The sequence below is a fragment of the Hylobates moloch genome, unplaced genomic scaffold (assembly GCF_009828535.3).
Source record: "Hylobates moloch isolate HMO894 unplaced genomic scaffold, HMol_V3 SCAFFOLD_12, whole genome shotgun sequence".
Lineage (NCBI taxonomy): Eukaryota > Metazoa > Chordata > Mammalia > Primates > Hylobatidae > Hylobates > Hylobates moloch.
The window spans coordinates 13,356,688-13,382,007 of record NW_026652287.1 but is presented as its reverse complement, the minus strand read 5'-3'; the positions used below and the strand labels follow the sequence as shown (position 1 = coordinate 13,382,007).

The 25,320-nt window shown below is 43.7% G+C and overlaps 1 protein-coding gene across 4 annotated transcripts in view; it reads left to right on the top strand.

The window, feature by feature from the left end:
* Positions 1-25,320, top strand: part of CCDC60 (coiled-coil domain containing 60) — a 203,228-nt gene that overhangs the window by 156,104 nt on the left and 21,804 nt on the right. For all 4 annotated transcript variants that reach the window (XM_058425439.1, XM_058425441.1, XM_058425440.1 and 1 more), the window contains 3 exons: positions 6,250-6,340; positions 11,248-11,482; positions 22,600-22,684. In XM_058425439.1, coding sequence (XP_058281422.1) covers positions 6,250-6,340; positions 11,248-11,482; positions 22,600-22,684 — 411 coding nt within the window. The remainder of the gene's footprint in view (positions 1-6,249; positions 6,341-11,247; positions 11,483-22,599; positions 22,685-25,320) is intronic.

Genomic DNA, 25,320 nt, shown 5'->3' with positions numbered 1-25,320 from the left:
GCCCGTAAGTATTTATTCAAACCCTTAGGGCCAACTGCATTTCAGAATTCTGAGGGTTTTTTTGTTTTGTTTTGTTTTGTTTTTTCGCATTTTAAAAAAGAAATATGATACATGTGCCATACAGAACATCACACTCCCAGAGGGGCCTGTCACCAAACACAATATTTCTGCAGAAAACAAATAAGTGAATATTTATCTTAAGTGCATAACAAAGGTCAAAAAAAGGCCACCAACAGCCTCCCATCAGTTTTTGTCATGCTTTGCTACCAAATAAGCTATTTAAATTGTTTTGGTTTAAAGACTCTTTGGATTTTGGAATTGGTTAAGTGGTTGTGAACCTGTATTGATTTTATTCTTATTAGAGACCAAATTTCCAAGAAGCAACCAGAAGACCTACCTAGAAATGAGTAGACTTTTACAGAGTCACAGAGCCTCCCCTACCCCAGTGGCCATCTTCCCTAGTTACAGTGGGGAAGAAACAGCCCAGACCTCTGGCCAAAGAAGGGAGTGAAGAGTTACCTACTAACCTTCCAGCAGGTACAGCACACACCTCAAAGGAGTTGTTCCAACAGGCTCGAGTCCCCAGAGTCCTGTGCTCTCCCCGGTGCCACAGAGGCAGTACAGTTGTCTACGTTTTATTGCTTCAGGCTGTCCAGAGAGACACCACTGGGCCCACTATTTAGTGGGAAGACCAAGTGGGTGTAATCCCTACACTTACAATCCTGATTCTTATAATCCTGACTCTTGTAATCCTTACTCTTAAGAGACACCAGACATTCAAGGGCTGGGCTGTCCAGGCACAAAAAAAATCCACCCTTCCTTTAGAAATACACATATGAGTAAAAGGCAACCAACCACACTTCGAGGTTTCAAATATGACACAAACATCGGCCAGGTGTGGTGGCTCACGCCTGTAATCCCAGCACTTTGGGAGGCCGAGGTGGGTGGATCACCTGAGGTCAGGAGTTCGAGACCAGCCTGACCCACACGGAGAAACCCCATCTCTACTAAAAATACAAAATTAGCCAGGCTTGGTGGTGCATGCCTATAATTCCAGCTACTCGGGTAGGCTGAAGCAAGAGAATCGCTTGAACCTGGGAAGTGGAGGTTGCAGTGAGCCGAGATCACACCATTGCACTCCAGCCTGGGCAACAAGAGCAAAACATCAAAATCCATCTACTGTTTTATGATGAAAATGGCTGGCACTTGAGTGCTTTCTATGTCAAGCACTGCTCTGGGTGTATTACCTCATTTAAGCCTCATTCCAACTTACCAATAAGGAAACTGAGGCACAGAAAATTAATTTGCTCAAAGTTGCATAGCTAGCAAAAGGTAAGGCAGGATTTGAACCCAGGTAACCTTGCTGCAAAGTATGGGTGCTTCACCCCCAAATGGTTGTTTCTCTGTAGGTAAGTCCCAAAGTCTTTAATCAATTTAGAGAATAATCTGATGCTCCGCCTCTAAGAAAAGAAGATCTTATTACAATGTAGTACTTTCTGGGAGGCCCCAGGATACAAAAGGGACTCGACTTACCAAGATGTTATCACATATAAACTGCAATTTTCTTTTATAAATAATTTCAAGTGCCATTTTGCACATACTGTTTTGAAACGAAATTTTTGCTGTTTGCCTTAGTATATAAGGAGCATCTCTCCAGATCTGAACCTCTGCTGTGGAGTTGATCAGCATATGAATGTACTGAAACATATTTAACCAATATTCCAAGACCTTTAAGTCTTTTCCAAGTTTTTGCTTCCATGAAATACTGTCGCAATCGTTCTGAGCAACACTCATAATAGCATTTTTAAAATTTAAATTGTTTATATTTAAATTAATTTCCCCTTGTCTTGTGGTACTCCTCCCCCCACAACCAAGAAAATCTCATTTTCCTCAAACCCGCCTTTTCCAGGCACTAGTGGGAATACTGCCGTGAAGAAAACAGACAACACCCGGCTCTCAGGAGCTTCCGTTCTACAGGGGGTGAGGGAAGCAACAGATGATAAACATTGCAGTAATCAAGATACTCTGAGATAGCAATGTGTCATGAAGAAATTGATGGGTGATGTGCTAGTGATGGGCAGGGGAGTTTTAAATTGGATCATCAAGGAAAGACTCACTCAGATGGTGACATGTGAGTGAAGTCTCTGATTTCCCCTGCTCTCCTCTTTGCACTGATTTAATCACATGGCTCCTCCACTGTGGTACTCCAGTGGACATCTCTGTGGAGTGGGAGAATGTGGCAGGAGGATCAGATCATCACTCAGGCGGTAGGATGGAACCACCTGGTCCAGGAAGTCCCCAGAGCTTTGACCTCTGTCCCCTCCCTGGTGCAGAATCAGCAGCTCTTCCCTTCCGTCATGGACACATGAGCACGTCCTAACCTAGCCTACAGCTTTCCACCCTGGGAAGCAGATGTTTTACCCCAGATGGGAGTTCAGAAAGAGAGCACGAAGTATTTGAGAAAATTACTCTGAATTGCCACTCTGGATAGACATCTTCAAGTGACTGCCTGGAACAAAATGTGCTTGGCGGATACCGTTAAAAGAGATTTGACAGTGTTCAGCACCCTAGTCCCTTGATTTCTGGCAAATAGGATCCCCTAGGAAGCTTCAGCAGGGGGAAATTACGGTCTGAAAGTTATAGCTACATCTCCCCCAAGGATCTACCCTAGTACCCTGTTGTCTACCATTAGCTCCTCCTCTAAGCCACAGTAAATCTCTGTTGAAAAGAGAAGGTTATTGTTGTTAATAGCTGAACTGTATTCAGCTCTCCGTACACAGCACCCATGAAGCCCTTCACAAGCCCCATTTCTTTTCATCTTTACAGCAATCCTTTGTCATAGCTGCTATTATTCCCCCATTTTACAGATGAGGACAGTGAGGCTCAGAGAGACTAAATTACTTATACCAAGTCACACATGTAGGAAGCAGTCAGGAAGACAGGAGACTTGAACAGCTGGTCCAACCTATTGTTAAATTCACTCTTAACCACTAAGATAACACTTTTCTGGTCCTGATACTCGGAGACTTGCCCGAGGTCACACAGACAGTAAATCACAAGGATATTAAATGGGTGAGCTAAGTAAGTTAGGCTGCCATAATGAACAACCCCCAAATCTCAGCAGTTTAAGGTAAAAGAAGCTTGTTCCTTGGCTCACCTTTCAAGTCCAACAGGGAGGCTCTACTCTCTGTAGTTACTCAGGGACTCATGCTGATAGAAGCTTCCACCATCAACGAGGCAGAAAAAGGAATCTGATGACTTCAGGACTAGCTATTAAATCATCTACCCAAAGTCCCACATGTCACTTTCACTCATGTATTTTTGAACAAAGCAAGTCACAGTGCTACACCTGCCTTCAGAGAGCAGAGAAGGCCTGGAACTGTTTGGTGGATGGCACTAATGCTTACCCCACCAGGCCAGGGGGAAGGACCACCAACCCGCTTTGCCCTCCTCCACAAGGTATGCAACGGATGATGCAGCTTAGGTGGTTTTATTTTTTTCTTCCTTCCCCTATTGATCTTCCTTTTTGGGTTATTCGCTACTGAAAATGAAACATCAGAAAGACCGATTCTGTCTAACCAGGCCTTTTCTTTATCAATGGGTTTGCAAGAGCAAGGGCTCCGAGCTTTTTAAGGTCTGTGGGAATCTTGCTGCATTTTGAACTCATTTAGCCTGCTGCTTGAAGCCGCAACAGATTTCAGGTCATCTTGGAAGTCAGCATTAGCGGAAAACTTCCATCTTCCCGATTGGACCTGAATATTTAAGATTTTGAAAGCTTTGCTGGCACCAGATTTAATTTTAAAAGGGGAAAGGGGGTTGCTTTTGAACTTCAAGAAGAAGGCTGGAGGCTCAGCAGGGGCTGCGTTAGCAAAGGGAAATGCGAAAAGCCCTGTGGTCTTGAAAGAAACGCTCCAAAGTGAAGAAAAAAAAAAACAAAAACACTAAAGCTTCCAGTGGGTGAACCTTAAATCAGACTTCAAAAGCACTGCTAGTTTAAATATTGTTTATAGGACTGAAGAATTGCTCCTTCCTCTGGCTGGATTTTAAATATCCCCTAATTTGATTACTCCGGGGAAAGGCAGGCAGAACCAACTTCAATGAGCTTCACTGTTAATTATTCAGAGGGCTTTTTATTGTGTAATCAAACATAAAGTCTTACGAAAAGCTTAGAGGCACATTCTCACCCCCTCTCCTCAGCCCGACTTCCACTTTGGGTCTGTGTGCGTTTCTGATGTGGTGGCTGCTCACTGGTAGATCTTCAGCAAAGTCCCACTGGTGAAGAGAGGACACCCCCAACTCCTTATCTGGACTGGGAAAAGCCTTTGATTCTGCTACTCAGCTCTCCATGCCATGAGAAGTCAGCCTTAAGTTAGGTTTATCTTGATCACCTTTTGCCTTCTATATCTGAGCAGCTCCCTTCTACCCACAACCACCAGCACTCAGCAGCTCCTAACAAGCTTAGACCCCTGTCATTGTCTCCCTAAACCAAAGCAGTTCTGTTCGTCCTCTTTTTTTTATCTTTTTCTTTTCTTTTTTTTTTTTTTTTTTTTTTGAGACGGAGTTTCACTCTTGTCCCCCAGGCTGGAGTGCAATGGTGTGACCTCAGCTCACTGCAACCTCCGCCTCCCAGGTTCAAGCGATTCTGCTGCCTCAGCCTCCAGAGCAGCTGGGATTACAGGCATGCGCCACCACACCTGGCTAATTTTTTTGGTATTTTTAGTAGAGACAGGGTTTCACCATGTTGGCCAGGCTGGTCTCGAACTCCTCACCTCAGTTGATCCGCCTGCCTCGGCCTCCCAAAGTGCTGGGATTACAGGCATGAGCCCGGCTCGTCTTCTCATTTCAAGTTCCTGCTCTCTGCTAGGTGAGAGCTAGACAAATAATTAAAAGGATCCTTGTGATATAAAATTCCTTCTGCAAAGAAAAAGGGGATAAAGAAAGAGATAGGTGGATGGATGAATGGATGAAAAGATATATATGGACAGAGAGATTGATAGACCAATCAGTCGATCAATAGATACGTAAAGGTAGTTGAGAGTCCCTGCTTTCTTATCAGTAGAGACCCACTGCCCCATAGCCATAAGCCCAAAATCCACAAGCTCTGAAAACTCGATTTTTTCATAACTCATTTGGCAGCAAAATCTGACACGAAGCAATCAAAGTTGGCCGCAAAATTTGACTTGAAGCTACTTCTGGTCTTTATTTCTCCCACCTAGTGTAAATATCCATGTGTTTCATTGCAGAAATATTCATGTATTTGGTTACATGATGCTGTCCCCTTAGCCCCCTCAGAGGGATTATGTTAACATATAGTATATGCAGCATGTTTCCTTTCCAAAATGCCAAAATTATTAATTTGGCAACACATCTGGTCCCACAGATTTCATACAAGGGATTATGGGTGTGTCACCAACAAAACCTACTGGGCTTCAGTCTCCTATCCAGAAAATTCCCAACCCATCAGAGGAGGACCCAGGTTTTGTGGAGCCTGAAGCTTATTTAACTGGGGAGAGGGCACTTTAAAAAAAAAAATACAAAATTAGGTACAGGATCCTGGAAGAGGGACCCACACAAGTGAGGAGCCCTGAAGCTTTAGCTTCATTCGTTTCACTGTAAGTAAGTGACTTAAACTCCCTTAGTTTGTTTTCTCATCTGAAAATGGGATGACAATGACTACATCACAAGGTTATAGTGATTGAGATGATACAGCGAGAAGGCACAGAAAGGTGTTGCACATAGCGTCGTAGAGAACTTTTGCCCAGTCAACCTCCAATCAGTCATTTTCACTGTGCAATCCACCCCCATCAGCCCCACCCTCAATCCCACCCAGTAATATTCTCTGTGGGTCTCTCAGAAATGTCCCTGATGGTGGACTCCTTGGGCAACAGAAAAAGCAAAGATTCAGAAATGAATGTGCTTTTCAATTCACCCCCCAGGAGTAATCGCAGACCTGCCCAGGATTCTAGGACAGGACCGAGTCTAAAATACAAATAGATACAAAAAACACGCAAATATATACCACCTCCCTCCTCCACCCAGTAAGAAAAGTCTCTCCAAACCTCGATTTCACTCAAAAGAGCCAGCTATGGAGAACTATCCCTCCCATTTCTTCACAAGTACAGGAGTGGGGGCGGAAATCCTAACAGAGCCCAGCCACCATTCCTCCTCTATTTATTGCATTTCTTAAAAGAACTTGTGATAAACCGAGGCTCTGGAAACGGAAAACTCATTAAGCTGTTTCTCACTCAGGGACCCGGGTGGAAGCAAGAGCACCGTTAAGAAAATCAATAAGGACAAGTCCATGGGACAGAAATGGGAGCATTTTGTCACAGCGCCAAAGGTAACCAACCACACGCGACTCAACCCTTTAGCTCCTAGGTCCCAGCTTGTGTTGAGGAGTATTTTTGCCAGTCTTTTCTCTGATGGGAATTTTTTTTTTCCTAGTTGGTTCTCGGAGTGAAGGGAAGTCAGAGCCACGTGCTGTTGGATGGTTTTTGTAAATTTTAATTAAAACGGTTATCTAGGGATTATAGGAGAAATGACATTTGGCTGGACGCTACATAATGGAGACAGGAGGGGGTGTTAAGCAGCTGCTTAACAAGATGTCACCAGAAGGAAATGGACTCACCTCACTGTACCTTCTAAATCAATAACAGTCATTTCTTTCTCCTTCTCCCTCCCTCCCTCACTTCCTCCCTCCCCCTTCTCTCCCTCTCCTCTTTAACCCAGTCAGAAAATAAAAGCCAGGCACACTAGCTCATGCTTGTAATCCCAAAGGATTGGGAGGCCAAGGCAGGAGGATCGCTTGAGCCCAGGAGTTTGAGCCAGCCTGGGCAACATAGCAAGACCCCGTCTTGACAAAAAAAATTAAAAATTAGCTGGGCATAGTGGTGTGCACCTGTAGTCCCAGGTATTAGGGAGGCTGAAGTGAGAGGATCATTTAAGCCCGGGAATTGGAGGCTGCAGTGAGCTATGATCCCACCACTGCACTCCAGCCTCCCACCTGGGCAACAGAGTGAGATCCTGTCTCTAAGAAAAAGAAAAGACAAAGTGAGTGATTCAACGGACAAGATTTTCTACAAACTAGAACATGCAGTTATTAAGAGGACACCAAGATACAGATTCTTTTCACCCAAGGGTATTCCTAACCCAGGACCTCCCCAACTCATCTACTCAATAAACAAGCCTAATAATAATAATAATAACAATAATGGCAAAAGGTAATATTGAGATAGGTAAAGGTAATAGAGCACACAACTAGAGCATTTGCTGAACCTGTCCCCTAACCCATGAAACGGATATAATGCCCTTTCTTGCCTACCTCACTTTAGTGAAGAATCCCAGGAAGTAAATATAAGGCAAACACACTTTGAAAATGTGAGAATGCTTAGCATTACTGTGGTTATGTAAATTGTAGAGGCCACTGTTCAGCATAATTGTAAATGGGCTAGGTTCTGTGCTAAGGAAGCTTCTGTAGGAATATTATCCAGTTATGCCCTCTTAATAACCCTATGGGGCACTATTCTTACCCCCAGGTGAGAGAGGAGGAATTTGGGGGCTCAGAGAGGTTACGTGACTTACGTAAGGTTACCCAGCTGGGTAATGGCAGAGCCAGAAGTTAATTCTGGGTCTGTTTATTAAACATAATTTATTAAACATATAAACATCAATATGTTTATTAAACATATAAACATCCAATGCCTGGTCTTCCTGACCCCATGATTATAGTTGCCTCTCATGAAGAATTTTACCATTTTCTTACTCTTTCATCAGAGTGCTCCCAGATTTAAGAAGAGCCTTGGATTTTATGGCAGAAAGTTGCTATGGAGATACAGTGTGCATCCATCTTCAGAAATGCACAGAAAAAGCAGCGGGAGCTACAAACCTTTTAAAAAAATCCTTCAGGGATATTCACCACTAAAATTGGAGGAGGGGAGGGGGAGAATGAACAGCTCTGCTTGAACTCTTGCAAAACTGAATTCAAGTTTGTGGGTCAAATCCTGGGCTGCAGCACGTTCCACTCTGGGCATGGGGGAGAACTCAATTAGGCTGCAGAAGACCTGGCTCAGCCATGGTGACTCAGTTCACTGTGTGACCTCAGACAAGTCCTTTCCCCTGTCCTGGGCCTCAGTCTGTCTACCTATAAAATAAGGACTTTGAAGGAGGGAATCTAACCAGCTCCCACAATACTCTTCTTTTCCCCTGATACTCTTCTGTATGTCTAGACAGTGTTCACAGGGGCCAGGCAAATTGTGGTATTAATAAAAGAAAAGATGAGGCTGAGTGTGATACAGTAGGGAGTGGTGGGGTCTGTGGCAAACTGGAGCACTCCTGCACAGCTAAAGGGAAGAATCTCTGTGCAGCTTTAGCTCATTTTGCCTTGTGAGAATGGGAGCCCAGAGCTTATCATTTTCAAAAGAAACAAAAAACTTACATTTTTATATAAAAGTCTCCCAATCTGTAAAATCCTGGGTAGCTAAACATGTCTCCCCACGGGCCACCAGTCTGCAACCCCTACTTCATAGAAAGTGTAAGGAACCTTTCAGCAAATTCTCTTCCTCCATTGCCAAAAATCAATCCCTACTGAGATGGAACATAGCAACTGGTTAACACCACTGCTGAGTGAAATATAAAAAATAGGGAAGCAGCATTTAGGGATTTAAGTCCATTCAGAGAGGTTCAGTTCAATAAAAGGCAAGCCAGCGCCTGTCACATCTTCCCCCTACATTTTATTTTTCTGCCAGTTTCAATTAATCACAAGTGTCAGCCCTTCACTTTGGATTTCCTGGCTAGGATGGTTAATTAAATTTTAATTAATGGCAACTTTGGGAGCATGAGATGAAATCCTAGCTCAAGGAAGATACCCCTGGATATGGAAGGCTCTTCTGAGATTGTCCCAGGCTATCCCCTAGGTTTTATAAATGAGGAAACTGAGGCAGGGCAGAGTGATGTATTCAAGGCCTCCCTGAGGTCCCCTGACTCTGACTCCAGTGCTCACTGCAAGATTCCAAGCTGCCTCATGCCACCATCTGTCCACCCCTCAAAAATTACATTGATCTTACTAGGCACAGTGGCTTACACCCATAGTCCCAGCACTTTGGGAGACCAAGGCGGGCAGATTGCTTGAGCTCAGGAGTTCAAGACCAGCCTGGGCAACATGGTGAAACCCCATCTCTACCAAAAATAACAACAACAACAACAACAAATTGGCCAGGCATGATGGTGGGCACCTGTAGTACCAGCTACTTGGGAGGCTGAGGCAGGAGAATAGCTCAAACCTGGGAGGCAGAGGTTGCAGTGATCCCAGATTGCACCACTGCACTCCAGCCTGGGCAAGAGAGTGAGACCCTGTCAAATAAAAATAAAAATAAAAAAATTACGTTGATCTGAAAAGCCTGGTTTCTAGAGTCAGGAATTCATATTGTTCTAGATAAAATGGAAAGAGGCAACTTCTACATGTTTCATCCCTGAGCTCTGATATCATCTTTCCCCAGAATGACAAAGAGTAGAGGGGACTTCTGTCAGTTTTGCAAGCTCTTGACCAGTTGCAGTGTCAGGACAACAGGATCATTGTACCAAGCTCCTAATTTATCAAAGGAGAGGACATGCCTGCTTTGGGTGCTTGGCTTTTCTTGATCAGTAATTTTGTAACTTGCATGGCCTCTTGAAGATCTGGTTAAATCCAGTTCAAATTCCATTTCTCCAGTCTATCATATTCTGAAGCATTCTGTCATTTGTATAGAATTTCACTGAAGATTTGAGAGAGATGAGGCAGGCACAGGGAGAGATCATATGTTAAGGCCCACAGCTTCTCCCTCCTCTTCCCCAACCTTCTCCCTCTCCTGTGCAACCAAGAAATCCCTCCCCTCTTCTAGTGCAAGAAGGCTCCACCCATATTCAGTGCCCTACAAGGTAGCCATTCAAAATATTGCTTCTGATCACATACAGTGGACTCCCTGAAATGAATTCTGCTGAATACAATTCTCTCCACCCTGCGCAATGTATATTAAATGTTGGTGTGGTCTTCAATGCTGTCTCTTCTCCCTGTCACCTTTCCCAGGGTATCAAACGCTATGAGTTTCATCTAAAGAAAACACCAGTCTGCCCATCAAGAGCTTTCATTGTAAATGTGCTCAGATAAAATTATTTCTATTAAGTGAATATAAACTATAGTTCACTCTGTGTTGAGCTCTTTCTCTAGGGCATCTGAGGGCCTATTCTTCCCCCGTATAAACCTGGCATTTTAAATGTCATAAAGAATCATCAGCACGGGATAAAGGGCATTTTCGATGCCACTGAAAAAAAGCTTCTGAAGTATTTTGAAGCCAGGCATGGTAATGAGCTTTGGCATTAACCTGACTTAGATCTGAATTCTGGTTCTTCTATTTTCTTGCTGTGACCTTGAGGAGGTTAGGAAGCCTCGCTGAAACTTGGATCAAGAGTTATACGAGGACATAACCCCAAACAGTGCATTCTGAAGTGACAGCAATCTCACAGGAAGGTACACACAGACACGCACACAGACAGTATGTGTGTACTCTTTCTTACTCCTTTCCTTCTAAAAGTCCACAGGAATTTCCCTACCTACCTCTCAGTTCCTTCCAGAACTTATCATCCAATTCTTCTAGCCCACTACAACCATGGCTCCTTCCCCAAGAATGCCACTGCACCAGACAAATCTGCTTCCTCCCACTCACATCCTAAATGTCAGGCCTAGAATTTCCCTATTCTGTGTTCTTTAGAAAACGTCCATGATTACAAATTATTCTTTGAGGCCCAGGTGTCAACTGGGGGACTAGGAAGTGTATACATGGAATTTGGAGCCAAAACCAAGATGTGGTTAAAAAATTAGACCCATCCTCATATACAGTTTGAAGATCAACTCTAATAGTTATTACAAAAGAAAAGTCAAAACCTGTTCTGGACCTTGACATCATCATGGAAAACATATTTGGCTTCCTCTGGTGACTTCTTGGGCAACCATGAGCTCATTCAATAGGATACACTCCGCCACATTTGCTTCAAATAATACACATTTTAACATTATCTCGATTTGTGACAAAAGGTCACTCCAGATCCAGAATATATCTCATGGTGTTTGGAAAGAGCCAGAAGGAATTCACAGTCAGACCCAGGCTTTGCTTTTTTCTGCTGTCCCTCCCCACCTCCCTCCTTCCCTCCTTTCTTTCTTTCTTCCATCTTTTTCCCCCTCCTTCCTGAAACCTCTCTTTCTTCTCTTTCCTTTAGACCAAGAAATTCAAAATTCCCACAATGCGAGTCACCAACCGCAAACCAAGCCGGCGAGGCTCCACGCTCAGTTTGAGTCGGGCCAGTGGGGGGTCCTCTCCCCAGAGCAGCATGATCTCTGTGAACCCTGGCTCAGATGAGCCCCCGAGTGTGAACACCCAGGTGACCAGCAGCAAGGACATTGAGGACAATGAGTCATCTTCAACCAAGCCAGATGAAGAACCTCTGTATATGAGTAAGTCCTACCTGAGATCTGACTCATCTACCCTGACCCTTTGCCTTTAAGCCAGACATCAAGAAACCCTCCTGCCTCAAGTCCACCTCCACTTATTTAAAGGTGACATGGGATCCAGCATCCTTGTTCAATTTCCTTGGACCTCTTTGTTTTCCCCAGTGGAGATCAGAAATATACTCTATAACTTGGGTTGCCCTGAGCCATTTCTCCTACAGAGAGAGCCTGTGGTCACCAACTGCCCTTTTCTAATTTTAAAAATATTTTTATTTAGGCCAGGCACTGTGGCTCATGCCTGTAATCCCAGCACTTTGGGAAGCTGAGGCAGGCAGATCATTTGAGGTCAGGAGTTTGAGACCAGCCTGGCCAACATGATGAAACCCTGTCTCTACTGCAAATACAAAAATCAGCTGGGCGTGATGGCACACACCTGTAATCCAAGCTACTTGGAAGGCTGAGGCAGGAGAATCACTTTAACCTGGGAGGCAGAGGTTGCAGTGAGCCGAGATCATGCCACTGCACTCCAGCCTGGGCCACAGAGGAAGACTCCATCTCAAAAAAAGCATTTTTTAAAATTTAGCCCAGTTTATACAGAACATTCTCATTTCAATGTGTAACCAATGTAAAAATTATTAATGAGATATTTTATATCCTCTTTTTTACTAAGTCTTTGAAATGCAGTGTCTACTTTCTTAAACAGCTTTATTATTGAGATATAATTTACATACCATAAAATTCACTTATTTTAAATGTGCAATTCAGTGATTTTTAGTAAACTTGGAGTTGTGTAACCATCACCACAATCTAATTTCAGAACATTTCCAACCACCCGAAAGAAAACCTTCTGCCCTTCTTATCCAGAGCCCCCAGGCAACCACAAACTTGCTTTCTGTCTCTACTGATTTGTCTTTTCTGAACATTTTATAGATGGAAGTTGTATCACTCTGTGATCTTCACCCTGAAAAAGTATTTTCAGTGGCTCAAAATATGAGGGAGACAAGTCCCTTAAGAAATATCCAATTAGGCCAGGCATGGTGGCTCATGTCTGTAATCCCAGAACTTAGGGAGATGGAGGTGGGCAGATTGCTTGAGTTCAGGCGTTTGAGATCAGCTTGGGCAACGTGGTAAAACCTCATCTCTCAAAAAAAAAAAAAAAAAATTAGCCATGCATGGTGGTGCGTGCCTGTGGTTCCAACTACTCAGGAGGCTGAGGTGGGAGGATTGCTTGAGCCTAGGAGGTAGGGGCTGACGTGAGCTGTGATTTGCTTCTTCACTCCAGCCTGGGCAATGGTGCAAGACCCTGTCTCAAAAAGAGAAAAGAAGAGAAGAAGGGAAGGGGGAAGGAGGAAGGGAAGGAAAATAGGAAAATTCATTGAAAGCTATGAGCCCTCACACAAGAAAAAAATTCAAACACACACATACACAAGTTTGCACAATATTTTGAGTGGGGTGCTGTGGACCTCTACTAGATAGAATCATGACTGGATTCCATAAGTCATATAAAACATTCATTTTCAGAACTTTCTGGCTTGAGCTTGTATAGTAAAAGGACATAGGAAAAGCAAGAGAAGGATCCAGAAGGATTCATACAGAAAGATGGAGAAGGTAGAAAGAAGAGAGGGTAAGAGAGGGACATGAAGGAGGAATGGCCCACCACAAAATTCTTGACTCTGATGCATGGGACATCTTCCTGCTTTCTCCTCATCTGCTGTGTCCCCTCAGCGGTGTCCAGAGACAGAACTGAGACAGCACTGGTGGCCAGTGTTCTCTCTCACACCATCTGGAATGCCTGTGGCAGCCGAGGCCGGGCTGAGTGACAAGGATTGTGTGTCGCATAGATTCAAGGAGGCGAAAAAGGAGGTCAAGGCAGACCAAGAATCTGTGTGGGGCCCTGACAGTCAAAGACGGAAGTGAGCAGAAGTGCAAAAGTCCACTGGGTGGTCAGGGTTCAGAGTAATGACTGCCAACAGGAAAAATCCCCACCGCCCCTGCCTGTCAACAGGGGGCTGGGAAAGGTCCCAAGCCCCGAAAAGCTGTTTTCTGAACAGAAGAAGTAGTATCTGAGACGGGAAGAAACTAAGATAGGCCATCAGCAGATATGTGATTCTTATATATTTCCTTTTTTTTTTTTTTTTTCTAGAGACAGGGGCTCACTCTGTTGCCCAGGCTGGAATGCAGTGGCACAATCATGGCTCACTGCAGCCTCAAACTCCTGTGCTCAAACAACCCTCCCACCTCAGCTTCCTGGCCACTTACGGATTTCTTGATTCTTCTTTCATTTAACACATAGTTTTTGAGCCCCTTCTGTGTGCCCAAAACTGAGTTACTTGAGTACCTGCCCTTCCCAAACTTACATTTTAGAAGAGACAAATGATAAGTAAGAAATCCCTCGGCTGGGTACAGTGGCTCATGCCTGTCATTCCAATATTTTGGGAGGCCAAAGCAGGAGGATGGCTTGAGTCCAGGAATTTGAGACCAGTCTGGGCAAAATAGTGAGACCCCATCTCTACATGGAAAATTTTAAAAATTAGCCAGGCATGGTGGCACATGCCTGTAGTCCTAGCTACTTGGGAGGCTGAGGTAGGGGGATCACTTGAGTCCAGGATTTCAAGATTGCAGTGAACTATGGTTGTGCCACTGCACTCCAGCCTGGGCAACAGAGTGAGACCATGTCTATAAAAATAAAGTAATAAAAAAGAAAGTCATGGCATGGCATGGTGGCTCACACCTGTAATCCCAGCACTTTGGGAGTCTGAGGTGGGTGTATCACAAGGTCAAGAGATCAAGACAATCCTGGCCAACATGGTGAAATCCCGTCTCTACTAAAAATACAAAAATTAGCTGGGAGTGGTGGCATGTGCCTGTAGTCCCAGCTACTCAGGAGGCTGAGGCAGGAGAATCGCTTGAACCCTGGAGGCAGAGGTTGTAGTGAGCTGAAATCACACCACTGCACTCCAGCCTGGCAACAAAGCAAGACTCCGTCTCAAAAAAAAAAAAAAAAAGGAAGTTGTAACTAGCAAGGCAGTTGCATATAGTATGAACTCGGAAGAGAACAAAACAGAGTGCTGGGATAGAGAGAGACTATTGGTGGGCATGGAGCTAAATTAGCAAGGGTGATCAAGGGAGCCTCTCTCAGGTCTGATGTTTGAACTGAGACCTGAAGACCTGAAGCTGGGGAGGGAGGCAGGGGCCAGAGCATGCAGGGCCTTTGTGGAGCAAGTAAGACTTCAGAATTATTCCAGGTGCCAGAGGAAGTATCTGGAAAGTTTTCAGTACAGGAGGGACTAGACCTGATTTACTTTTCCAAGGTGTTTTTGTGGTTATTGGTGTTATATCCATGTCTTCATTTTTTCTTCAACTCTGAAAGCTTTGCTCTTAAATAAGAAGAGTAGAGTGATAGCCCAGCTTCAAGGCCCCACCCCAGTCCCAGAGCTTGCCCATGGTTCTCCTGGGGCAAACAGAGCACTGGTGCTGGTGGCAGAAGGGAGTAGCAGAGGAAGGAGACTTTGCAATGAGGGGAGGGGTAAATGGAGCATCTCTCTAGGCACCTGCAACACCGCAGGCCTGTCCCCAGTGGCCACCTTCCTCTAACATCCAATCACTCACCTGCTCCGATCAGTGCTGTCTCCTAAAACTCCCTCAAACCGTACCCTCTTCACACCTATTGCTTTTGTCTTGAAGATAGAAAACTAGGGGCACATACGGAGATCCTGACGCTTATGTTTTCTTTAGCATACACAAAAATTTGTGTTTTTTTGAAAAGTAGCTGTGACTTTTAAAGATTAAGATGTTTTACCTAAAACATCTGACTTTTTACAAACAAAACACTCTTGGCCAGATATGGCAGCTCACACTTGTAATCCTGGCACTTTGAGAGGTCAAGGCAGGAGGACCACTTGAGGCCAGGAGTTCGAGATTAGCCTGGCTGACATAGCCAGACCCCATCTCTAAAAATAAAATAAATTACTCCTTGTGGTAACAGTGGGCCTGCAACCCTGAATGACAACAATCAACTGGAGCTTGGTCCCTTTAAGTGGGGTTTGTGTTCTCCAGTTTTCCACAGTCTTCATCACTCCCTATTGCCCCACTCATTGCTCTAGTTGGCTGAGTGTGTGACCATTTATTATCATATTTGCCCTATTGTTTTCTTTAGAATGATAATGATGATGATGATGATGATGATGACAGTGATGATAAAACTATAACTAACACTTAAAAGTATTTTTGTATCAGCTCCTTTGTATGTATATTAATTCATTTAATCCTCACAAGAACTTCTTCATGCCTATTCTGCTGATAAGAACATTGGGGCACAGAGAGGTTAAGTTATTTGCCCTAAGTCACAAAGCTAGTGAGTGATGAAGGCATAATTTGAACCCAGGAAATCTGGCCCTCAAGTCAAACTTGATTGCTCTGCTTTACCCAAGTCTTCAGGAAAAAATAAAAAATAAAGGACAGACCAAGAGAGCAAATTGTTTTTTTTTTACGTCAACTTGTGTCACTCATTTTTGGTACCTGGCCCCTGAGTTTTGGGCCTCTGGTCTAGAATCTCTTCACTTCTCACCTAGAAAACAACAGCCTCCTAACTAGTTTCCCTGCTTCTTGTCCTGCCTTTACCCACTTACTTTTCTCCATGTTGAGTCAGAAGGGACTTTCTAGATGAAAAATCTGATATAGCTCTCTCTAGCTCAACATTTTTCAATGACTCTGCCTTTTCTCTAATACATTACCTCTGATCTTGCCCCAGGCTGCCCAGGTCAGCTGTTACTAGTTCACACCTTAAGTGGGGCACTCCAACCTCATCAAAACACTTTCTTCTTTTTAAACAATGCACACTCTTGTATGACTTTCTCTACTTGAAATGCCTGTTCATCCTTGACCCTTCAGTCTGGTGGACTCCTGCTGAACCTTCAAGACCCAGTTCAAATGTTCCCTCCTCTGTGAAGCCTTCTCTGATTCACCCAGGTTTCCTCTTCTCTTGTCTCTTAGTAGTTGGTATTTGCTTTTATTGAATTATTAATTTTAACTTAAAATGCATCTCACTGTATCCAGTAGGACCTTCTTATGGCTCAGTACAGAGACCTAAAAAACAGTGGCTTAAAAAAAGATAAAAGCTTATTTTTTGTACAGATTAAAGAAGATCAGTCCAGGGCTGGTAAGGTGGCTTCCACAGATTATCAGGGATCCTACTTCCCCCTCTTTCTTCTGTGTCATCCTTAACATGACTTCAGAATCCACTATGGCTGCCAGAACTCCAGCCATCAGACTCACATTCTAGGATGGAACAAAAAGGAAGTAAGCAAAGTACGAAAGTGCCCATTCCCAGCTGAGTTTAAGCAATCCTCTCAGGAGCCCCATACCACACTTCTACTAAAATCTCATTGCCCAGAACTTAGCCACAGTTGCAGAGGTTGCAGAGTCACAGTTGCAGAGCTGCCCAGAACTTGCCCAGCTGCAAAGGATGTTGAAAAAATGAGCTATCAAATGCTTCCCCTTATATGCATAGAAGGAATCACAGTTCAATTACTAAGAAAGAAGGGGAAAAGGAATGTGAGCTCCCTGCAAGTGTGCAACAGTAACATCTTATTTACCTTCATCCTAGCACACAGTAGGAACACAAAAATGACTGAAAAAAAATGAATTTCCTCTGGGAGGAAAAGTTTGCTACTTTAGCCTCCCAAACCTTTCCCTCCATTTATATCTTAACCTCCATCCAATTTGTCACAGCCTTGACAAAAGTAGATTAATTTCCCAGCCTCTCTTGCTTTCTAAAACCTCCTGAAATTGATTCTGAATTCATGAGTCCTATTCTGAGAGACACACTATTTGGCCAAGGTCTAATTTCCAAGGCTTCTGCATAATGAAGTCTTTGTGGATGCAAATCACTGGAGACAGCAGGTTGCAGCCTCTCTGTGGAATGATCCCCTCCCCAAATCAATGGCAGGGAGATTCCCAAGAAACAAAAGCCCAGGCTATTCCTCCTGCTGGTCTTGAAGCTCTGAGTCTTGGAACTATTAGAGGAGAAACTCACTTAAATAAAAACTCAAAAATATGAGTCCTATGCCATCTCATGTGTCCCTTCAAACCAGCCCCATACAACAAGAAGACCTCCTCTATCCCCCTCCCCAAAAAGAAGAAATGGGTTTAGGCATTCAAGGGTAAGATTCTTAGACAGGCTGGGCATAGAAGATGGAGAAAGGAAGTCAGGATTTTTTCTCTGGGGATATAATTTGACATTTGGTGCCCTAGAAGGGCTGCTTGATGTGCCAGGTCACTGTGGTCATTTGCTGATATCCATATCCACCCACCCTTAGGCTGGTTTGCTTATGAGTTGGGGGTAGGAGTGGTGGAGCAGTCAGATGTTGCTGCTTGGTTCCAAAGAGAAGGGAAGAAACTAGGAGAACCAATCACAGCTCCCTTGCTAATAGGCTTCTGGACACACTCCAAGGATTCTAGGATCTGTGGCTCTAGGGAAGGTGGGCATGACAAGACAAAAATAAAGGTCAAGTTCAGGTTAAATGGAATCATGCCCACAAATTGAGAGCTGGAGTAGAAAATGGCTTAATGCTGACATTTATCACAGCCTAGATGGCTCCAAAGTCACTAAGGAAAGGCATTCTTTCCCTAGCATCCAGTAATTGTGTTAATATGCAAAGCTGGATGTACACAACACACAAATGGTCTTGGGAAGCACTGGGCTTCACGCCTCCTTTCCAGGTATGGCTTTTGACACCTGAGCTTGAGCCAGCTGCAGGTACCCACTAAGGAATGAGGTGTCTGCACTGGTATTGTCATTGTTCATCGATATCCAAATCTAACTCATAGTCCCAAATCCTTCCCTCTATTTCCTCCCTAGTTGTTCACTTTTATGTTTAGCAACTACTGACTGAGACCCCACGTGCTAAGCATGCTGCCAGGTGCTATCAATAAAAGGACAAATAAAATGTGGCCCCTGACATCAAGGAACTCACAGCCTGAGGAGAAGACCTGCAAGTGAACAGAAAATGGCTATCACATGAAATCAATGCTGTGATGGGGGTCAGAAGGACAGTGTGCTTCAGGAGTCCACAGGTGGGCACCCTACCAGGTGCAGTGGATGGAGATGGGAAGACAGCATTCTTCCAGAACCCCAGAGGAGGGAGGAAAATGTGATAGATCGATCAAAAGTGCATGAAACCAACATCGGCCACACTGCTCTCTGTTGTGAGATGGTGCAAGCCACCAATATTTCCCACAAAGACAGAAAATAAAAATCAAAAATTATTTTATCCAGTGGAGACAGCCATCTAGCATATTTGTTCATTTTGAGATGCAATCAGGTTGCACCACTAAGAATATGTGTTCAAGGCTCTCCCTTTGGTTGCTCAAGTTCCAGTAGTGGCTGTCATAGTTTTCTTCTTAGTTCCTGGAATTATTTAAAAACCATCTCAAAAGTCTCCTCTCTTTTATTTCTTGATATATCTCTGATCTCCAATGGCTCTCTGTCTATTTTCTCCTCTTCTCACTCCAAGTCCCTTCTTCCCTCTTCTCGTTCATAAATCTGGGGAGAAATTCTGTTGTAGTCATAGTCATCAAGGGAAAACCTCACACTGTGATGTTTCAGCACCATGGACAGCTACAAACATTAGGAAAAAGCAGCCAAAGCTCATGGTTTTGTATCAAAGCAGATTCCATGCTAGGGAGTGGAAATAATTGAGATATCCAGGGATTTGCAAATATGTAGCCACATAAGACAGGGCCATTCACTTCCACTCTCCCACTTTTCTTGAGGCACGTAGCTTACTCCATCTCTATTTCATTTTCCAACTTTTTGGAGTGTCAGTGTGTTCGTTTCCTACAGCTGCTGTAAAATTTCTGACAACAGAAACTTATTGTCTCATAGTTCTGGATACTAAACATCCAAACCAACATGTCCATAGGGCCATGCATCTTCCGAAATCCATAGGAGAGAATAGTTCCTTGACTTTTCTGGTGGGTGCTGGCAATCCTTGGCATTCCTTGGTTCATAAATGCATCACTTGAATCTAGAGCCCGTGTCATCACATAGCCACCTTTTCCCTATGTATCTCTCTTTCCTATTTATAAGGACACTAGTCATTGGCTAGAGGGTTCATCATACCCCAACATGACGTCACCTTGACGTGTCACATAACAATGTTTCGGTCAACAGTGGACCACATATACAACAGTGGTCCCATAAGATTCGAGTGAAGCTGAAAAATTCCTATTGCCTAATATATCTTAGCCATCATGATATCATAGCACACTATGTTACTCACAGGTCTGTAATGATGCTGGTGTCAATAAACCTACTGCATTTTATACTGCATATAAAAGTATAACACAATTATGTACAGTACACAGTACTGTACTTGATAATGATAAAATGACTATGGTACTGGTTTATGTAAGTACTACGCTTTATTTTCTATTGTAATTTTAGAGTGTATTCCTTCTACTTATAAAAAGAAAGTGAACTGTAAAACAGCCCTAGGTAGATCCTTCAGGAGATATGTCAGAAGAAGGCATTGTTATCATGGCAGATGACAGCTCCATGTGTGTTACTTGTTATTGCCTCTGAAGACCTTACAGGTGACAAGATGTAGAGGTGAAAGACAGCAATATTGATAATCCTGACCCTGTGTAGGCCTAGGCTAATGTGTGTGTTTGTGGCTGAGTTTCCTTTTCTTTTTTTTTTTTTTTTCCTGAGACGAAGTTTAGCTCGTGTTACCCAGGCTGGAGTGCAGTGGTGCAATCTCAGTTCACTGCAATCTCCACCTCCCAGGTTTAGGTGATTTTCCTGCCTCAGCCTCCCAAGCAGCTGGGATTACAGGCATCTGCCACCACATCTGGCTAATTTTTTTTTTTTTTTTTGGATTTTTAGTAGAGACAGGGTTTCACCATGTTGGCCAGGCTGCTCTTGAACTCCCATCATCAGGTCATCCACCCACCTCGGCCTCCCAAAGTGCTGGGATTACAGGCATGAGTCACAGCATCTGCCCTTAGTTTTTAACAAAAATATTTTAAAAGTAAAAAATTTAAAAAATAGAAAAATGCTTATAGAATAAGGATATTAAAAAAGAAAACGTTTTACAGATATACAATGTGTTTGTTTTATGCTAAGTGTTATTACAAAAGAGTCAAGAAATTTAAAAAATGTAAAGCTTATAAAGTAAAAAAGTACAGTAAGCTAAGTTTAATTTATTATTGAAGAAAGAAAAATATTTTTAGTAAATTTAGTGTAGCCTAAGTGTACAGTGTTTATAAAGTCAACAGTAATGTCCTAGGCCTTCGAATTCACTCACCACTCACCTAGAGCAATTTTCAGTCCCGGAAGCTCCATTTATGGTAAGTACCCTATATAGGTGTACTATTTTTTACCTCTTATAGCCTATTTTGGCTGTACCTTTTCTGTTATCCCTAGATACACAAATACTTAACATTGTGTTATAATTGCCTTCAGTATTCAGTACAGTAACATGCTGTACAAGTTTGTGGCCTGGGAACAATAAGTTGTATATACCGGGTGTATAGTAAGCTATGCCCAGGTGTATAGTAAGCTATGCCATCTAGGTTTGTGTGAGTGCACTCTATAATGTTCACACAATGACAAAATCACCTAATGATGCATTTCTCAAGATGGGTCACCATTGTTAAATGACACAACAGTCATTACATCTGCAGTGACCCTATTTCCAAATAAGGTCATCGACCGAGGTCCTGGTGATTAGGACTTCAGCATATCTTGGCAGTGAGGGTCACACAATTCAACCCATAACAGTCAGGTATGAATAATATTTCTATACTATACAAAAATCAACAATATTCTTTTTTTCTGAGACAGAGTCTCACTCTGTCTTCCAGGCTGGAGTGCAGTGGTGTGATCTTGGCTCACTGCAGCCTTGACTTCCCAGGCTCAGGTGATTCTCCCACCTCAGCCTCCTGAATAGCTGGGAAACAGGTGCACCCCATCATGCCTAGCTAATTTTTTTATATTTTTGTTTTAGTAGAAATGGTGGTTTCTCCATGTTGCCCAGGCTGGCCTCGAACTCCTGAACTCAAGCAATCTTCCCACCCCAGCCTCCTGAAGTGCTGAGATTATAGGTGTGAACCACTGCACCCGGCCAAAATCAATACTAAATATGAAAATAAAAGTTAGGCCAAGGCAAGGAGGAGTGGTGTGAGTGTGGGGAGCTGGAGAGCACTCACCTATCTAAAGGCATGTCCAGCATGCAGCAGGAATGGGGGCAGCATAGTCCCATCTCAGACTCCTTTCTAGGGAAGCTGAAGGTCTGGATTTTCATGTGAAATCTTCCAGTGTTAAAAGGTTGGCATCCACATGGAATCAAATAAAACCCTTTTGTAAGCTGAATTCAGCCTGTGGATTGCTGGTTTAAAAATTCAGGCCTATGGAGATCAGAGAGGGTTTCCTGAGCAAGATGATTTATTCTCGGCTTTGGAAACAGTTCTCTCTGGCTGCAGTAGAGTTTAAGGTGGGGAAGGGAAGGGAGATAAAACCGGGGATAAAAAGAGCAGCTGGATCTTGGAAGGCCTCACAGGCTGTGTTGAAAGAATTTATTTATGTTTTATTTTTTATTTTATTATTATTGTTATTATTTTCATTCAGAGTCTAACTGTATCACCCAGGCTGGAGTGCAGTGGCACGATCTCGGCTCACTGCAACCTCTGCCTCTCAGGTTCAAGCAATTTTCATGCCTCAGCCCACCGAGAAGCTGAGATTACAGATATCCACCACCACTCCCAGCTAATTTTTGTATTTTTTGTAGAGATAGGGTTTCACCATGTTGGCCAGGCTGGTTTCAAACTCCTGGCCTCAAGCAATGCACCTGCCTTGACCTCTCAAAGTACTGGCATTACAGGCATTAGCCAAACGTAACACAGAGAACCACTGATGGGTTTTAAGCAGGAGTGTGGCGTGGTCAGATTTGCAACATGCCCAACACTATGAGCCACCTCTTCTGGACCCCAGTGGAATCCCTCTCCAGATCCCCAACCCTCAGGAGCAGAGGTGACCCCACTTTGGGGGCTGCACCCTGTCCTGCACAATCCTGTCTCAGGGGTGGCTTCTGGTTAAGAGTGACCTCTCATATTCTCATCAGATCTGCAGAAGCTCCTGGAGATGGTTCGGGAAGATGCCCGGAGGACAGTCACAATAGAAAATGGGATGCAAAGAAAAGCACCCAGGTATGTGCTCTTGACTTCTGGGGCAAATAAAGCTTAGAATAATAGCAATCACATTAACAGTAGTAGTTGCCAACTGTTGAGCATTTTCTCTGTGACAGGCACTGAGCTGTGTTGTTTATGTGTATCACCTCTCTGAGTTCTTACAATAATCCTACAAGGTAGGTACTATTATCTTTATTTTACAAATCAGGAAATGAGGCTCAGAGAGCCTATGTGACTAGTTCAAGGTCACTCAGCTAGTGGTTGATAAGGCCATGACTCTAATCTAGACCTTTCTTACCAATTTATTTTTGTCTCTGAGACAGGGTCTCGCTCTGTTGCCCAAGCTGAAGTGCAGTGGCACAATCATAGCTCACTGCAGCCTCCAACTCCTGGGCTCAAGTGATCCTCCCAACCCAGCCTCCTACGTAGCTGGGACTACAGGCACACACCACCACATCTGGCTAATTTTTTATTATTTTGTAGAGACAGGGTCTCGCTATACTGCCTGGGCTGGTCTCGAAGTCCTGGCTCAAGTGATCCTCCCACCTCGGCCTCCCAAAATGCTGGGATTACAGGTGTGAATCACCATACCTGACAAATCCAGACATTTCTAATTCCAAAAACCATTCTCTCTGCCATTCTGCCACACTGCCTCTCAGGAATCTTCTGGTTATTCATTCCTCCTTTGAGTGAATACTTATGAACATGTATGGGCTGTGTACTCTTTATTATTGTGAGAAGTGTCCATTAAAGGAAAGCTTGAAACTGTGAGAACAAATAATAATGGCATTTGACCTAGCCTGAGTTGGGGATGGGGATCAGAGAAGTTTCCTCCAAGGAAGAAGCTTTAAGCTGAGATTTGGACAAAGCATGTAAATGAGCCAGCCTGATGAGAATGGCATGGGTGGGTAGGGAGGTGGGGAAGACAGTATTATAGGCAGCACATGTGCAAACGTGGTCAAAATGGACCACAACACCTTCAAGGAACGGAAATGCAGCCAAAAAGGGATGAAACTCAAGGATTCTGGTTTTTATTCTAAGTGAGCAGCAGGAATCCTTTGAAGTTTCAAGCCGGCAACCGATATGATTAGCTCAGAAGGAGGTACTATCAGACTTGAACCTAAGACATCCTCTTTCTGGTGGGAAGCCTCGTCCACAGACTTCTGACCTCTAAAAGCCCCAGAGAGCACACAGCCTAGAGCCAGAGTTCCCTTCCCAAGTGTGGATTCCCCTGAGTAAGCAAATTCCTTCCTGAAAATAAATGAGGCACTAGAAGAGGTTCATCATCACCTTGAGCCCACTGGGATGCCACCTATGACTTATTGGTTATTGTTATTACCATAATTACAGTTCACTGCACACTTTCACATGCATCACACCTCCTCTCTGCTTGTGAATGATGAATTCGCTGGCTGCTGCCTTGACTCTCACTGGGGCTGCTCTTGGAAGGTGGCACTTGGAGGCACTCAGAGACAACGTTGACCCATAAGGCCCCCACTGCTGTGCCTGATTTATAAGCATTAGAGACAGATAATAATAATGAAGCATCAGCTCAATAAGACTCCTTCCTTTGTAAGAACTCACAGCACAAGCACTGGCTTTGGAGTCAGACTGATGTGGATCCAAAACCTGTTGCTCTTGGACAAGTCACCTAGCCTTTCTCTAAACCTCTGTTTTCTCATCTACAAAATGAGATTGTGTCGCATCAAAGCTTGGCTTTGGAATCAGACAAACTAAGATCAGGCTCCACGGCCATGACTGATTGCCGGGTGATGTTGGGCAAGCTGCTTCACCTCTCTGAGTCTGATTCTCATTCTGTAAAATGAGGCTCACTAGCAGCCCATCCCAAAGGGTTGTAGTGAGAATTAGATAATATTATCCCTGTAAAATATTACTAATGTTATGGAAATAACATCTACTTCAATGAAACATTTTAAGCATTTAATCAGATAATGCATTTATTTAACACATTAGCATGTGCCCGGCATAGCGTAAGTATTCAATAAATGGCAGTGAGGTTGGTGGTGGGGATGGTGGTGAGGACGGTTGTTACTTTTATCTCACACATGTTGCCCCACGGAATCTTCTCCTGCTGAGACAGGTACATTCACCATTACCATCACCCCATCTCATAGATGTCAAAGAGCAACAAGCAGTGACTTCCATAAGGTCTTCAAAGACAAAACCACTCTAGAACCTGGTTCTCATGAGACCCATCACATGGCATCTGCTTTCAATTTAATGATAAAATAACCATGGTTACAGGGCAAGAATGTGTTGAAGTTTCCCTTCCTCATTAAGTCCTCTGGGAAAAAAATCTCCCTAATCTTTTGCTAAGGCAGCAGACATTGAAGCTTCAGTGCACAGCTACAGAGAGACGGTTATAGGAAAAGCTGCAGATTCTCTTTTGCCCCTCACTTTAGAAGCTGGATTCCTTTCTCACTTTAGATCCCAAATCTGCTCCCATCAAGGCTGACATCGAACTGTGGGGCCTTCAGAAATCCCTACAAGCCAACACATCCAGTCCCCAGCATCAAGGCCGGGCTGCCCCCTAGCCATCTAAAAATACAGCCTTTTCTTAAAATCTGGTAGCAGTGTCCCTGAAGATCAGAAGCAGCTGGGGTACTTGTGAAAAATACAAATTTCTATGCCCC